This window comes from Nycticebus coucang, chromosome 9 (assembly GCF_027406575.1).
Source record: "Nycticebus coucang isolate mNycCou1 chromosome 9, mNycCou1.pri, whole genome shotgun sequence".
Classification (NCBI taxonomy): Eukaryota; Metazoa; Chordata; class Mammalia; order Primates; family Lorisidae; genus Nycticebus; species Nycticebus coucang.
Window position 1 is genome coordinate 130,575,716 of NC_069788.1, and position 16,085 is coordinate 130,591,800.

A 16,085-nucleotide genomic window follows, 5' to 3' on the forward strand; every position below is an offset into this window, starting at 1 on the left:
TGACTGTATTTTATAAAACTGTCACTAAAAATATCATGTTCCTATTTTGAGTTGTACTTTCAAAAAAAATACCTTGATGCTGTTGGTTTTGCAAGTTGACGAGTATTGTCAGTCCTTACTAAATGGATGAGCACACAGAGCCCCCTGCGTCCCCACCACATGCCTCTACCCTCCACCACCGGTGACCCTGTTAAATGATGACCCCATTCTAACTGGGAAAAATTATATAACCAACAGTCTTCTGTTAGCATCTTACTTAGTATGGCATTAGATTAATCATGCTGACCTATTTTATATCAATTTATTATTAATTTTATAGGAAATAATCTGAGTGCTGATTCTCTTTATTTTTACAGATAATAATTAAAAAATGGTCGATCCCTTGTCCTCTGGCATCAAATCACTTACAGGAATGCTTCCAGGTAACAGCCTTTATTATCTTTACAGTTTCTACCTTTTATTTCAAACTAAAACTTTTCTTAAAAATGGAATAATGATTATTTTTTCCTAACTAATGAAAAAGTCATAGCTATATTGCATTTTGGAACTTTGTTTTGAAATATTTTGATTTAAAAACCTAGTAATAATAAATTCATCATTTTTATTGAGGTATTCTGAATTTTAATGGCTGTTGGTTTTTCTTTTTCCCCTCAATACTCTTAAACAGATTCCAAATGCTACAGATGATTGTAAACCAGAGCTCTTTCATTTCTCCAAAGAGGTGTGTAAGTTATTAACAGATACTTTTGGTTGATTTTTCACATTTCAAGTTTTAAGAGGTTTGTGTAACAGGGTCTCTTAGGTCTTTGTACCTGTAACTAATTAATTTTCATGAAAGTGCTAAGTATAGGATTGCCTACCAGAAGAATACTATTATTTAACACAGGGTGGCCCATTATGAAACAGCCAGTCCTTTTTTTTTTTTTTTTTTGGCATGCTTTTAAATGGAGCCTGTTTTAAATGGGCTTCTGCCTAAAAGAACAGATTTACCGAATGTCTGGTCTGGCCAATAAGCTCCTCTGTGGATACAGACTTCCTGTTGCCCTCTGGACTTGTAAAGCTAAATAGCCAATTATATCAAAAACTCCTCCCCTGTGAGTAGAACCTTGGTCTGTAGCTAAACAGCCTCATCAGTGGACCAGTGATTGAGCCCTGCCAATATGTCTTCTGGCCAACATTCCAAAGTTGAAATTTATGACGTCTGGAGCAGAGACTAGAAGAGGAAATCCCTTTGCCTTCTCTAAGAGCCCTGGGATGCTGGAAATGCCTGCAAGGGCTCCCAAGCATCAGCAGAGGACGTGAGAACTGGGATCTGGACGGCCTCTGCTTTCCCACCCCGGAAGAGCTCAGCCTGCCGGGCCGCTGCCCGCTGCGTCCTCTCTCTGCTGGTTCTGATGCTGCTGAGACGCTGTTTTGTGGATTCCACATGCTAGACCCTCTTCCCCCTGCTGTATTAGCATCGAATGTTATTGTGGTTACTTCTCTATGCAGAATTTTCATTTTTATCTCTAGGTTTTAAATGAGAAGTTACCACGTCTCTTACATGGTAAAGACCTCCATGCACCTTAAAGATGTAGGTGGAATAAGTGACAAGCCAGGAAAGAGATTTTGTGAATTAAACTGTCATTCCCTTACTCCAGCCTCAGGAAATACTACAGGCTCCTTCCTCCTGGCCTCCATTAGATATTTTAGGAGTCTAGGCATTATGTCTCAAGACAAGTCTTCATCATCTGGAACTTCTTTTGTTGAAGAGCCTAAAATTAGTTAAGGGGAAATTTTTTTAGAGCAGAAAAGTGAAAATAAACCACCATTATCCATCTGGTAAAGATGGTATTTCCATTTAGATTGTAACTGTTTTTGCTTTGTAATTTCCTCTGGCTCTTTTAAAGTATTCTAATAATAAGAGCAAAATGAACCACTATACTTATGTACCCCATTGGATCTTTTGAGAGTTCGTAGGTCTTGGTGAGTGATGCTCATTCCCACTGAAAGGTGTCTTAATCAAAGACGCTGCAAGGCTACAGTGCGACTCATTCTCAGTACCCCGTTGGATGGAGTTGGTGAAAACAAGTTTCAAAAGTATTAACTGTAATTGCTTCTTAGGGTAGTAAGTTGTATTTAAATTGTGCATTCATTGGGAAAGACAATTATAATAATATTTCTAAAATGTTGTTTTTATCTTACCTAAATATTATTTATCTTACCTCAATTTGTTTAATCTTACCTACCTAACATAGAAGAAGCAGTGATTGTAATAAAAGCAGCGTGGTTTGGAAAGTACTCTGGAGAGTCCAGCAAGCCAGCTATCGAGCGGAACATTTGGCTGGTGACCATAGGAGTGTCTCTCTTAAAAAAAAAAAAAAAAAATCCTATTTTATAAAGAGATGACTTAAGAAAAAAAAGAGAGATGACTTGGGAAAGATGAAATAAATTTAATCAAATTGATTTCCTAAAAAATTGAGTTTGTTGTCAAATGAAGAAGTGGTTTCAATAGGCAACATTTAATGATATTGTCTTTTAAAATTTTTCTTCCAGAGTGCTTATGCCGTACCAACCATGGCTTTCTCCTTTCTCTGTCATACCTCAGTATTGCCCATATACTGTGAACTTCAGAGGTATCATAGAATCCTGGACTATTTTAACTGTATTGTGTGTCCTTTTACCTCTAGGACTTTCCGGCTGACTGACGTTTTCCTCCGTGAACCCTTTCCTCCTATCACTGTATTCTAAGTGTTAGTTTAAAACAAAACAGACAACCAAGGGTTAGTTCTGTGCATGATGAGAGTGTGTCCTAGAAGTGTAATGTCCGTATACTGATGTCTTTTATTAAATGTTCATTTATTTATTTGATACATTATACTTGTACGTACTGCAAATACGGGGTGGCCATAAAGTTTGTGTGCAAGTTAAAGTGCTGTCTATTTTAAATTGCATGTGAACTTTATGGCAACCTGTGTACGTGTGGAGTGCCTGTGAAATTTGGTTATGTGTGTAGAATGTGTACTGACTGAGACAGCGTGTTCAGGGTCTCATCACAGAATGTGAGTCCATTCTAAGTCCTCTCTTGTAGCCAAGTTGAAGTCACCCTACTCTACTAATAAACATTAGAACTTATTTCTTCTGTCTAATTAGCCTTGTGCCCCTTAACCAACCTCTCTTTGTTCCCTCCTCTGGTAGCTGTCACTCCATTGTCACCTCCATTTCCTGTGTGACTGAGATTTCTTCATGGGATTTATGTAGAATTCTAGTATACAGTTATTGATGGACTAGGAGTCCTCTTGACTAGCTTGGGGGATACTTGTTTCTTTAGATGTAATTTAGATCACTGATTCTACTTTTACCATTTTTATCTTTTAGCCCTTCAAAGAAAAGAATGCAAAATGTGACCAATACAGCCATCGCTTTAAGTTTTCTCATTTATTTTATATCTGCGCTCTTTGGGTACCTTACTTTTTATGGTGAGTATATTTTTTAAATTATGGATGACAGAACAAGCAGTTACATAGATGATTTCATACCTGAGTTTATTTTTATGTTTTATTGGTAAGTTAATTTGTTCAGACGTCAGATTCCAGTGTAGTTCTGTGGTGGCTCCTGGGGCCTGAAATATTTGATTGTTTGTCTTAGAAAGGTGGATCAAATTTAAGATTAATGACTTCATATGAAAATTTTCTTAAATGCCTAAGTAAAACTTCAGGCCTACGAACACTGATGTGTTTCTGCAAGAAAAAATGCAGTGATGATGCGGCTGGGGAGAGTCAGTCTTCTTAACTGCAAAAGAAGACATTGAGAAAAGAGTTTTCCACGGGACTGTCGTTGGCAGGTAGCCAGCAGCCCTCTCTGCCTTCAGACTTGCCTGTCACAGGGTAAGCAGAGCTGCATTCTGTGATGCACTGCGACCTTTCTCCATGATTTTTTTTTAAAGACCAGGGTCCCACAAGATTCAAAATAAATTTTTTTTTTTTTACTTATTTTGGAAAAATTTTCTGCTTTGTATGTTAATTTTTTTCTCTTCTGATAAAAATCTCAAGAAAAAGTACAATTTTAAAATCTAGAACAAGAAAAAGCTCGTAAACTCTCTTGTTTAACTTACAAACATGCTTATTTAATTTGCAGACAAGCACATTATAACACAAGTTACACTCAATTCATCAAATTCTGAATATACTTTTTAGTTTTTGAGTACTTTTATAAACAACTTGGATGGTCCTTCGCTGTCATGACCCTGATTTCCGAGACCTGGTGCTCTTGCTTCAGGTTTTAGACATTCCTAGTGAATGATAACAGTACTTACTCCCTAGAGATTTTCCAAATCTGACAAGTTTTTGGACAATATTTACTTATGCAACTACCTTTCTTAAACACAGTGGAAAGAGTGTGGGATTTGAAATCTAACAGATATGGTCCAGATAACTCCTTACTAATTGTATGACCTTGAACAGAATCCTTCACCTTGCAACATCCTCATGTCCTGGTCTGTCACATGGGGTAACTGTTTAGGGTTGTCCTGTGGAGGAAATGAGTTGTATGTGAACTGCCTCTCACAGCATCCGGCACATAACAGTCCTCTACAAACGAGAGCTACTGCTAGTGGTGTGTTGCTGTTATTATCATTATTAGTGTAATTGTTTCATAATTTCAGATGCTCTGTCAACAAGATACTTATTAGTATCTTTAATAAAATTTAATCTAAATGAGGTAACTTTTGCATATATGCTATATTATCTTGGAGTTTTTAGTTTGTGAAAAAATTATAATTGCTCTGTGTAGTTCTTCTTTTCTAGCTATTTCTATATTATTTCAACAGTGATAAAGATCATTCACTGATCTGAATCTGCCCTTGCATTTCTATACTGTCACAGGGTGAGATGGCAGAGAGTGGTGGAGCTCCGGGAAGAGCTTTATTTCCAACATGAGCATGTTGGAGATGCTGCAAAGGAAATCAAAACAGACCGTCAAGCTTTTCTAATCATTGTTGATAAAACAAAACTCTTGAAATACATAAGCTCATTTTTGGCTATTGGGCTTGTTTTATGCAGATTTTAATTCAATAAGACTTGTCTATATCAATAAGATACTATAGCAGGGTCTTTTAGGATTCAGAAAGATTTAGTATAGCAGAATAGTTGTATTTTAAAAAAATTAAAATTGTCACCTTAGACAAATACTGTTATATTTAGGAATCTGCAACATTGAGAAAAAGCTCCCAAAACACCTTCCCCCCTCTTCTGTAGAGATAAATAAAGCTGTCTGGAGGAAACTTCAGATGACTTACCAATATCCAAGATGGTTGAGACATAGTTGCATGGATCACTATGAGGTGTTAGGAGATGTATGAAGTTGTGAGAAAGCTTAGATTGCAAGGGGTATGGAGGGATGGATGCTGATACATTTATTGAGCTAACATTTAAGTGTCAGTAATTTTATATACTTTCCCTAACTTAATCCTTATAACAATTCTGCAAGGTTGGTACATGGGATACATTCGTTTAGGTTGAGTAATTAGATCAGACACCTGCAGCTAATGAGTAACAGAGTTGGGCCTTGAATCTGGTCTTGTCTGTCTTCAAAGCCAATGTCTTTATTATGCCTTAGAGCCCAGATTTCCTTCAGTCCAAGTTTCCGTTAAAGTAAACTTTTGAAAAAATCTAGCTCACTTAAGTTCCAGGCATCCATCTGTCTGTCTGTCTGTCTGTTATTGTTGCTTGGACACAAAGACTAAAGGTTTTCATCCTGTAAATGAAATGTTTACTAGACAGGGATTTGCTTGGTTATCACTTAAAGCTGTTATATTGGCTCTGAGTTAATCCTTTTTCTACCAATGCAAATTCTTCAGACTACCCATATTTTATATAAAGGAGAAATAGACGTCTAAGAAAAACCACATTATAGGTAGTTGTATTATTTGTAGGTGTATAGATAGAATAAATCACATAAAAGCAATTTCGTCTCTAAAGACAGAAGATGTAGATGCTGATTTGCTCTTCACAGGGACTCCTTTGGGGTTGTCCATCATAACCAGGAAGAACCTTCCATGGTATCTGTCAGGATAACAGGAGTTCTGTCTTATAGGAAGAAATTGCTAATTGAGCCTGAGATCTTATCAGAAGGACTAACCTTGACTTAAGCCTTTCAATTCATTTTATAAATGAAAACTGAAGCCCAGAGAGGTGAAGTGACCTGCCACAGAATTATAGGCAGGTTTCCTGAATACTAATCCAGTGTTCTTTCTGTACTTTGGGATAATCTTTGTAGACTTAATACCCTGTTTGACAGTGTATATTAACAGGACAACCTCCTGACTTCAATGGCATATATACCTGGCTTAGATCACTACCAGGTTCTTTCTGAGATTTGTAGAGATTTGTCTGAAGTCAAAGAAGCATGCTGTCTTCTACCTCTTACATATGTTAAGGCTCAGCTGAGAGCACAGAATGGCTGGCTCAGAAGAAAGGTTTTCACCCTGGAAAAGTAGAAAGTGGGCATGTGACTTACACTTTGAATTTGTAATCTAGTTCTTAAAGCTTCAGGATCTGTGTGGGATCCTTTTATACAGAGCTCCCAAGGCTTGTTTGATTTCTAAATTTTGTCAGATTAAAGGGACCTGTAAGTCTCTACCTAGGTTAGTAATATTGCCTCTGATTACAGATGTTAAAGTGTCATATGGTAAGGAAGAGAAGGTGTTCCTCTGCTGAGCCAGGCCAGCGCCCAAATGTTGCATAATAACTGGACCATTCAAAAAGTCTATGAGGTTGTTAAGCAAAAAGTGTTAATAGCTCATTTTATGATTCAGAAATTGGAAATAAAATAGTTTGCTCTATTTCTCCAAAGACTCACAAGTATCGCACAGGTTTGGAAATAGAATCCAGCTTTCCTGGCTCTTCTGAGTCTCCCATTTAGTCCGTTAGTCCCATGTTGTGTAAAGTCTGTCTTTACATTCATTTAATTTATTTCTCGTCTCGTTCACATTCTCATGACCTCTCCGAGGTGATGACAGTGGCCTGTTGTCCCCACGTGGATCTCTCTTTTCCAGTCTGCACTCCTACGCTGTTTATTGTAAATTGTTATTGCATCTCCACGGCCTACCCGATGGGGTCCAGACCTACACAGGGCCGGTTACTCAGTCTGCAATGCGTTTCCAGCCCCGTATTCCAGCCACCGTAGTGCTTAGGGACACGTCTTTTTCTCAGATGTGCTGTTGCCTGTGCTGCTCCTCGCCTGTGAAGAACATCTTCCTGCACCTTTGACTGTCAGCACAGGTGCGCTGAGTCACTTAACGCCCTCGGTGACCCTGTGCTCAGTGTACTGCTGTCCTCACCTTAAAGGTGCAGAGTATTAGGTCGCTGGTATGTAATAGTATTTGAACATTGCTCTGCACGTTGCAGTTTACAGTCTCTGTAGCTCTCTGTAGTTCCAGGGGTGTCCACCCTACAGCCCATGGCCACATGTAGATTATATGAGGACCATTTTGCTTTTCTGTGGTGGCGGATATCATGGAAAGTACTCCTGGACTTTTTTCTGTGCCCATCAGCTTTCATTATCGTTGTTTATTTAATATGTGGCTCCAAATGACTCTTATCATTCCAATGTGCCACAGAAGAAAAATGTTGGACACCCCCCGCACCTTCTTTTGCCACATTTGTATGGACATGTGTGTAAACTTTCTAGTATATTTCTGTGTACTCATCCCCACTTTAAAATTTAAGTTCTTGAGAACAGAGGTATGTTTGATTTATTTTTTATTTCTCTCAAAGCATCCTTGCCAAACCATATACTCTCAAATTAAAAAGCACCATTCTATTTTAAGTACAAACTGATCTGCAGACCTTGATCTGCCGGGGTCGTGAGCCCCCTTGTCTGGGTGAGAATGGAAGGAGGCCCTGGAGGACAGCCTGGTCAGCACGCATGGCTCCCATCGCTGACGACCACACTGGCTTATGAAGTAACCCTTTCCCCACACTTTAGTCTCTTTTTATGCAAGATGACTCCACAGATGAAATGTTGATGAAGCAGAAAACTTGAACAAAATTGTAAGATCCTGGAAAACATTGTGGTTTTAAGGAAAAGGTATAAGCTTTGGCACCAAAAAAAAATGGCTCTGCCCCTTTGTGTTGTGTGATCTTCAGCAAGTTATTTAATATTTTTGAGCCCACCTGCCTACACAACAATACACGTGAAAGTGCTTTACAAACAACATCAATGTTCGAAACCGTCTGATGATGGAAACATTCTAAAGAGATACTTTTACATTCCATTCACTGTCGTAATTTTAGAGATTCTGCCTGTCTTGGCTTCTCATATTATTAAAAGGAAAAAAAAAGGATAATGTTTCAAGAAGATGACCCTGTTTCATAGGATAGGAAAAAGGCCAGAGATGGGTTAGGTAAAGGCAATCAAAAATCTGTTAAGATCCGTTAGCACAGAGGAAAATCATTTTTACTGTTATGAACATCTTGATGGTTTATGAGGTGACTCTTTTTATTCTTTGTTCACTTGCAGACAAAGTGGAGTCAGAATTACTCCAGGGTTATAGTAAATACTCGCCACACGATGTTGTCGTCGTGACTGTGCAGCTGTGCATCCTGCTGTCCGTGCTGCTGACTGTCCCGCTCATCCACTTCCCCGTAAGCTCTCTCACAGGGTTGGGTTGCTTCGCGGAGCGCCATCCTGACGGGCGATGCTAATTCTTTGCAGAGTAGACATTTGAATCACATCGGTTTTGTGTATCTTATCATTTGCAAAGTAACTGATGAAAGACCCCGTACTTGCTAGGGCCCCATGAAAGCAGGAAGATAACCATGAACCTCTGAGCTAGTTTGTGCTTTTGAGATTTAGTTTAGATTGATGGCCTCTCACTTCATTGTTTCCGATTTAGAACTGTACTTCTTCAGTTTGGGGTTTTTTCCACCTTTACTTCTGGATTCTGTTTTTGAAAGAATGTGTGTGAAAAGGGAAAAGTCAAGTCAGCAAAAATAAGTTCCTTCTGCTTTACTGTACATTTATTTTCACATAGACTTTCTAGTTTAGTCTCAATCAAAATATTTTATTTGTGCTAGAATTATAATTTAAGCAGCAGAACAGACTTGTGTTCTTCATCTGGCTGCTAAATGTAAGGATCTCAAGACTTTCTAAGGAAATGGAAACAAGGCTTTGAGTGGAAATGCTTCTGCTTGGATGTCTTGAGTCTTTCTTTAAACAGTGAATTTAAGAACTGAGACATCAAGATTTTTTGCCTCCTTCCTGGGCAGATTACAGTGCCAAGATTACAACGGGGGCCGGATAAATTTCTGTGGGACTTGAGTGCCTGCTACTGCCTTAGCAGTGGGAAATACAGTAGACCCTCCATAGGCAACCACCTCCGTACCTTGACCCCCTCCTCAAGTTCACAGACCAGACATGCACCACATGTACCAAGGCCTAGTTCTCATGTTGACCAACTCTATATATTGACCAGTTTGTTGTAGATCCTTGGGTGGTCAACTTTCAGAGGATCTTCTGTAGGATTTTTCATATTTATATGCTGTGACACACAATCTAAAATAAAATAGTAAAAGGGTGTTTCTTTCTCTTGGTACAATTTCTTCTTCTATTTTAAATTATTTGTTTTTCTATCTGTTGGATTTAATGAAAATGATTCTTTGAAATTTTAACACAATACTGTGTTATTGCTGGTAAAAAAAAATTATGCAAACTAAAAAAATGACGTGAGATTTTTGTATAATTAAAGTAAAATAATTTTGTGAAGCTCACTTAGGTTTATATGTATGAACACTTAGTTTTGTGTATAAATACTTTATAGTAACAGTAATTTATGCTGTAATTTTGGAATCTAAATAGTTTAGAGAGCAGGAATATCATGGTTACTAGACACATGCTTCTCTGGGCAAGTATTTTGTCTCTGACACTTGCTGTATTTTTTTCTGTGTCGCAGGCCAGGAAAGCTTTAATGATGCTCCTTTTCTCCAATTCCTCATTCTCATGGATTCGCCATTCTTTGATCACTCTAGTGCTCAATGTTGTCATTGTTTTACTTGCAATATATGTTCCTGACATTAGAAATGTATTTGGTGTAGTTGGTAAGTTTTCTATTTCAAAAACTCCTTGTAATAAAATGGATAAAAGTGTTACCGTCACATCCGAGTCCAGTAATGTCCTTTTTTTTTCTTCCTTCCAACTAAAAGGTGCCAGTACATCAACATGTTTGATTTTTATATTCCCAGGACTATTTTATCTTAAACTTAGCAGAGAAGATTTTCTCTCATGGAAAAAGCTTGGGGTAGGTTGTTTTGTTTTTTTCTTTTAAGTTGTTTCACACACAACTTCTTTCTCTTTTAAGAAATAATGTGTCATTTTATATTATTTTATCATGTCAAGAAAGTCAATATATTTTAAAATTTAAAGTACATTATTGGGGAGGGTAGAGGTTTAAAACATACACTAATTCCTTATCTCTTTCCTTATTTCTGCAGGCGTTCCTTCTGCTCATCTTTGGAATTTTGGTTGGGAATTTTAGCTTCACCCTCATCATTTTTGATTGGATTAATAAATGAAGGAGAAACTTTCCTGCTTTTTATGAAGAATAATTTACCTCCATATGCAAGAAGGGATTACCCAGGATTACCCAGGATGAAAAATAACATTTTTATAAAAGTTATCAACAGAAAAGCAGAACAAAACCACAGTGAGAGCATAGAAGTTTTGTTTTTTGTTGTTTTTTTGAGACAGAGTCTCACTTTGTCACCCTTGGTAGAGTGCTGTGGCATCATAGCTCACAGCAACCCAACTCTTTGCTTCAAATGATCCTCTTGCCTCAGCCTTCCAAGTAGCTGGGATGACAGGTGTCCACCACAATGCCCGGCTATTTTTGGAGATGGGGGTCTCGCTCTGGCTCGGGGGTTGGTCCAGCCTAGAGCATTAGCAGTTTTAATCAAAATAAGAAGAAGTCTCAAAATGCTCTGAAATGTATCAGGTCACTTATAAGACTTTATTTTTTAGGGTAGTTTTATGTTTTCAGAAATATTGAGCAGAAAGTGCAGAGAATTCACACGCAACTCCTTTCTCCCAATACCCCATTTTCACTATCAATGTCTTACATTAGTGTGGTGTATTTGGTTACATTTGATGAGCAAATATGATGTATTATTACCAACTGAAAGTGATAGTTTACCTTACTTAGGGCTCATCTTAGCAACCACTGATCTTTTTACTGTCTCCGTGGCTTTGCCTCTTGCAGAAAGTCCTGTGATTGGGATCAGATAGCATGTATTCTTTTAGACAGGCCCTTTTCATTTAGCAATATGCAATTAAGTCTCTGCTATATCTTTTTGAGGTTTGATGACTCATTTCTCTTTAGCACCAAATAATATTCCGTTGTATAGATGTACCATAGTTTGTTTTTCCATTCTCCTCTTGGTTGCTTCTGAGTATCAGCAATTACAAATAAAACTGCTGGAAATAACTTGTGTGCACGTTTGTATGTAGACATAAGTTTTCAGCTTGTCTGAGTAAATACCAAGGAGCACAGTTGCTGCAGTGCACGGTAGGAATATTTTTTTTTTTTTTTTATTGTTGGGGATTCATTGAGGGTACAATAAGCCAGGTTACACTGATTGCAATTGTTAGGTAAAGTCCCTCTTGCAATCATGTCTTGCCCCCATAAAGTGTGACACACACCAAGGCCCCACCCCCCTCCCTCCATCCCTCTTTCTGCTTTTCCTCCCCCCCATAACCTTAATTGTCATTAATTGTCCTCATATCAAAATTGAGTACATAGGATTCATGTTTCTCCATTCTTGTGATGCTTTACTAAGAATAATGTCTTCCACTTCCATCCAGGTTAATACGAAGAATGTAAAGTCTCCATTTTTTTTAATGGCTGAATAGTATTCCAGGGTATACATATACCACAGTTTGTTAATCCATTCCTGGGTTGGTGGGCATTTAGGCTGTTTCCACATTTTGGCGATTGTAAATTGAGCTGCAATAAACAGTCTAGTACAAGTGTCCTTATGATAAAAGGATTTCTTTCCTTCTGGGTAGATGCCCAGTAATGGGATTGCAGGATCAAATGGGAGGTCTAGCTTGAGTGCTTTGAGGTTTTTCCATACTTCCTTCCAGAAAGGTTGCACTAGTTTGCAGTCCCACCAGCAGTGTAAAAGTGTTCCCTTCTCTCCACATCCACGCCAGCATCTGCAGTTTTGAGATTTTGTGATGTGGGCCATTCTCACTGGGGTTAGATGATATCTCCCGGTTGTTTTGATTTGCATTTCTCTAATATATAGAGATGATGAACATTTTTTCATGTGTTTGTTAGCCATTCGTCTGTCATCATTAGAGAAAGTTCTATTCATGTCCATTGCCCATTGATATATGGGATTGTTGGCTTTTTTCATGTGGATTAATTTGAGTTCTCTATAGATCCTAGTTATCAAGCTTTTGTCTGATTGAAAATATGCAAATATCCTTTCCCATTGTGTAGGTTGTCTCTTTGCTTTGGTTATTGTCTCCTTAGCTGTACAGAAGCTTTTCAGTTTAATGAAGTCCCATTTTTTTATTTTTGTTGTTGTTGCCATTGCCATGGCAGTCTTCTTCATGAAGTCTTTCCCCAGGCCAATATCTTCCAGTGTTTTTCCTATGCTTTCTTGGAGGATTTTTATTGTTTCATGCCTTAAATTTAAGTCCTTTATCCATCTTGAATCAATTTTTGTGAGTGGGGAAAGGTGTGAGTCCAGTTTCAGTCTTTTACATGTAGACATCCAGTTCTCCCAACACCATTTATTGAATAGGGAGTCTTTCCCCCAAGGTATGTTCTTGTTTGGTTTATCGAAGATTAGGTGGTTATAAGATGTTAGTTTCATTTCATGGTTTTCAATTCGATTCCAAGTGTCTATGTCTCTGTTTTTGTGCCAGTACCATGCTGTCTTGAGCACTATGGCTTTGTAGTACAGACTAAAATCTGGTATGCTGATGCTCCCAGCTTTATTTTTACTACTAAGAACTGCCTTAGCTATACCGAGTTTTTTCCAGTTCCATACAAAATGCAGAATCATTTTTTCCAAATCTTGAAAGTACGATGTTGGTATTTTGATAGGAATGGCATTGAATAGGTAGATTGCTTTGGGAAGTATAGACATTTTAACAATGTTGATTCTTCCCGTCCATGAGCATGGTATGTTCTTCTATTTGTTAATATCCTCTGCTATTTCCTTTCTGAGGATTTCATAGTTTTCTTTATAGAGGTCCTTCACCTCCTTCATTAGGTATATTCCTAGGTATTTCATTTTCTTAGAAACTATGGTGAAAGGAGTTGTGTCCTTAATTAGCTTCTCATCTTGACTGTTATTGGTGTATACAAAGGCTACTGACGTGTGGACATTGATTTTATATCCTGAAACATTACTGTATTTTTTGATGACTTCTAAGAGTCTTGGGGTTGAGTCTTTGGGGTTCTCTAAGTATAAGATCATGTCGTCAGCAAAGAGGGAGAGTTTGACCTCCTCTGCTCCCATTTGGATTCCCTTTATTTCCTTGTCTTGCCTAATTGTATTGGCTAGAACTTCCAGCACTATGTTGAATAGTAAAGGTGACAGAGGACAACCTTGTCTGGTTCCAGTTGTAAGAGGAAAAGCTTTCAGTTTTACTCCATTCAGTAAAATATTGGCTGTGGGTTTGTCATAGATAGCTTCAATCAGTTTTAGAAATGTGCCACCTATGCCTATACTCTTCAGTGTTCTAATTAGAAAAGGATGCTGGATTTTATCAAATGCTTTTTCCGCATCTATTGAGAGGATCATGTGATCTTTATTTTTGGCTCTGTTAATATGGTGGATAACGTTTATGGACTTGCGTATGTTAAACCAGCCTTGCATCCCTGAGATGAAGCCTACTTGATCATGATGAATGACTTTTTTGATGATAAGCTGTAATATTGGCTAGGATTTTGTTGAAAATTTTTGCATCTGTATTCATGAGTGAGATTGGTCCGAAATTCTCCTTTTTGTTTGGGTCTTTTCCTGGTTTTGGTATCAGGGTGATGTTTCCTTCATAGAATGTGTTGGGGAAGATTCCTTCTTCCTCAATTTTTTGGAATAATTTCTGCAGTACAGGAATAAGCTCTTCCTTGAAGGTTTGATAGAATTCTGGAGTGAAGCCATCTGGACCAGGGCATTTTTTGGTTGGAAGATTTTTTATTGTTTCTTTGACCTCAGTGCTTGAAATTGGTCTGTTCAGGAGCTCTATTTCTTCCTGGCTGAGGCTAGGGAGAGGGTGTGATTCCAAATATTGATCCATTTCCTTCACATTGTCAAATTTCTGAGCATAGAGTTTCTGGTAGTATTCAGAGATGATCTCTTGTATCTCTGTGGGATCAGTTGTTATCTCCCCTTTATCATTTCTGATTGAGGTCACTAGAGATTTTACTTTTCTATTCCTCGTTAGTCTGGCCAAAGGTTTATCTATTTTATTTATTTATTTTTTTTTTTTCAAAAAACCAACTCCTTGTTTCATTAATTTTCTGAATGATTCTTATGTTTTCAATTTCATTGATCTCTGATTTTGGATATTTCTTTTCTTCTACTGAGTTTAGGCTTAGATTTTTCTTCTTTTTCCAATTCCATAAGATCTCTTGTGAGATTGTTGATGCGCTCTCTTTCTGTTTTTCGAATGTAGGCATCTAAAGCGATGAATTTTCCTCTCAAAACTGCTTTTGCCGTATCCCACATGTTTTGGTATCTTGTGTCTTCATTATTGTTATGCTCAAGGAAGTTAATGATTTCCTGTTTTATTTCTTCCTGCACCCATCTGTTATTCAACAGAAGATTGTTTAATTTCCATGCCTTTGCGTGGGGTCGAGCATTTTTGTTAGAGTTGAGTTCCACCTTTAGTGCCTTATGGTCTGAGAAGATACAAGGTAAAATTTCAATTCTTTTGATTCTGTTGATATTTGTTTTGTGTCCCAGGATATGATCAATTTTGGAGAATGTTCCATGGGGTGATGAGAAGAATGTATATTCTTTATCTTTGGGGTGGAGTGTTCTATATGCGTCTTTCAAGCACAGTTGTTCCAGGGTCTCATTTAAATCTCTTATATCTTTGTTTAATTTCTGTTTAGAGGATCTGTCCAGCTCTGTAAGAGGAGTGTTAAAGTCCCCTGTTATTATGGTATTATCAGATATCATATTGCTCAGACTGAGTAAGGTCTGTTTCAAGAATCTGGGAGCATTTAAATTGGGTGCATAAATATTTAGAATTGAAATGTCTTCTTGTTGTATTTTTCCCTTGACTAATATAAAGTGACCATCTTTGTCTTTCTTGACTTTAGTTGCTTTAAATTCACATGTATCTGAAAATAAGATTGCAACTCCTCTTTTCTTCTGAATTCCATTTGCCCAAAAAATTGTCTTCCAACCTTTGACTCGGACCTTTAATTTGTCTTTTGAAGCCAGGTGTGTTTCTTGCAGACAGCAAATGGATGGCTTGTGTTTTTTAATCCAGTCAGCCAATCTATGTCTCTTCAGTGGGGAATTCAAGCCATTAACATTTATTGAGATAATTGATAAGTGTGGTAGTATTCTTTTCGTCTTATTTGGTGAGTGTCCATTGCTTAGTTTTATCTTTTGCATCAGTGTGGAGGTTAGGTTCTGTCCTTTAATTTCTGAGTTCTTACTTTGCTGCTGATTCATTGTGGTGGTCAGTGTGCAGAACAGGTTGAAGTATTTCCTGTAAAGCTGGTCTTGTTGTGGCAAATTTCCTCAATGTTTGTATATCCGTAAATGATTTGATTTCTCCGTCAATTTTTAAGCTTAGCTTAGCAGGGTACAGAATTCTGGGCTGGAAATTGTTCTGTTTAAGTATATTAAAGATAGATGACCATTGTCTTCTTGCTTGGAAAGTTTCATTAGAGAAGTCTGCGGTCACTCTGATGGGTTTGCCCCTGTAGGTCAACTGGCGCTTACTCCTGGCAGCTTGCAGAATCTTTTCTTTTGTCTTGACTTTGGACAGTTTCATCACAATGTGTCTTGGAGAAGCTCGGTTAGAGTTGAGGCGACCTGGGGTCCTATAGCCCTCTGAAAGCAGTGTGTCAGAAT

The 16,085-nt window shown here is 37.8% G+C and overlaps 1 protein-coding gene across 5 annotated transcripts in view; it reads left to right on the forward strand.

Moving 5' to 3' along the window:
• The window catches only part of SLC38A6 (solute carrier family 38 member 6), a 73,800-nt gene extending 62,338 nt beyond the window's left edge, over positions 1–11,462 (forward strand). The window contains exons 9-16 of one of the 5 annotated variants that reach the window (XM_053602562.1): positions 357–422; positions 668–721; positions 2,536–2,615; positions 3,358–3,458; positions 8,500–8,624; positions 9,932–10,076; positions 10,182–10,276; positions 10,470–10,584. In XM_053602562.1, coding sequence (XP_053458537.1) covers positions 357–422; positions 668–721; positions 2,536–2,615; positions 3,358–3,458; positions 8,500–8,624; positions 9,932–10,076; positions 10,182–10,276; positions 10,470–10,550 — 747 coding nt within the window. In that variant the 3' untranslated portion in view covers positions 10,551–10,584. Of the gene's footprint in view, positions 1–356; positions 423–667; positions 722–2,535; positions 2,616–3,357; positions 3,459–8,499; positions 8,625–9,931; positions 10,077–10,146; positions 10,277–10,469 lie in introns of those variants that run through there. The other 4 variants (XM_053602563.1, XM_053602561.1, XM_053602559.1 and 1 more) reach the window with 4 other exon arrangements.
• The last annotated feature ends 4,623 nt before the right edge of the window (positions 11,463–16,085 follow it).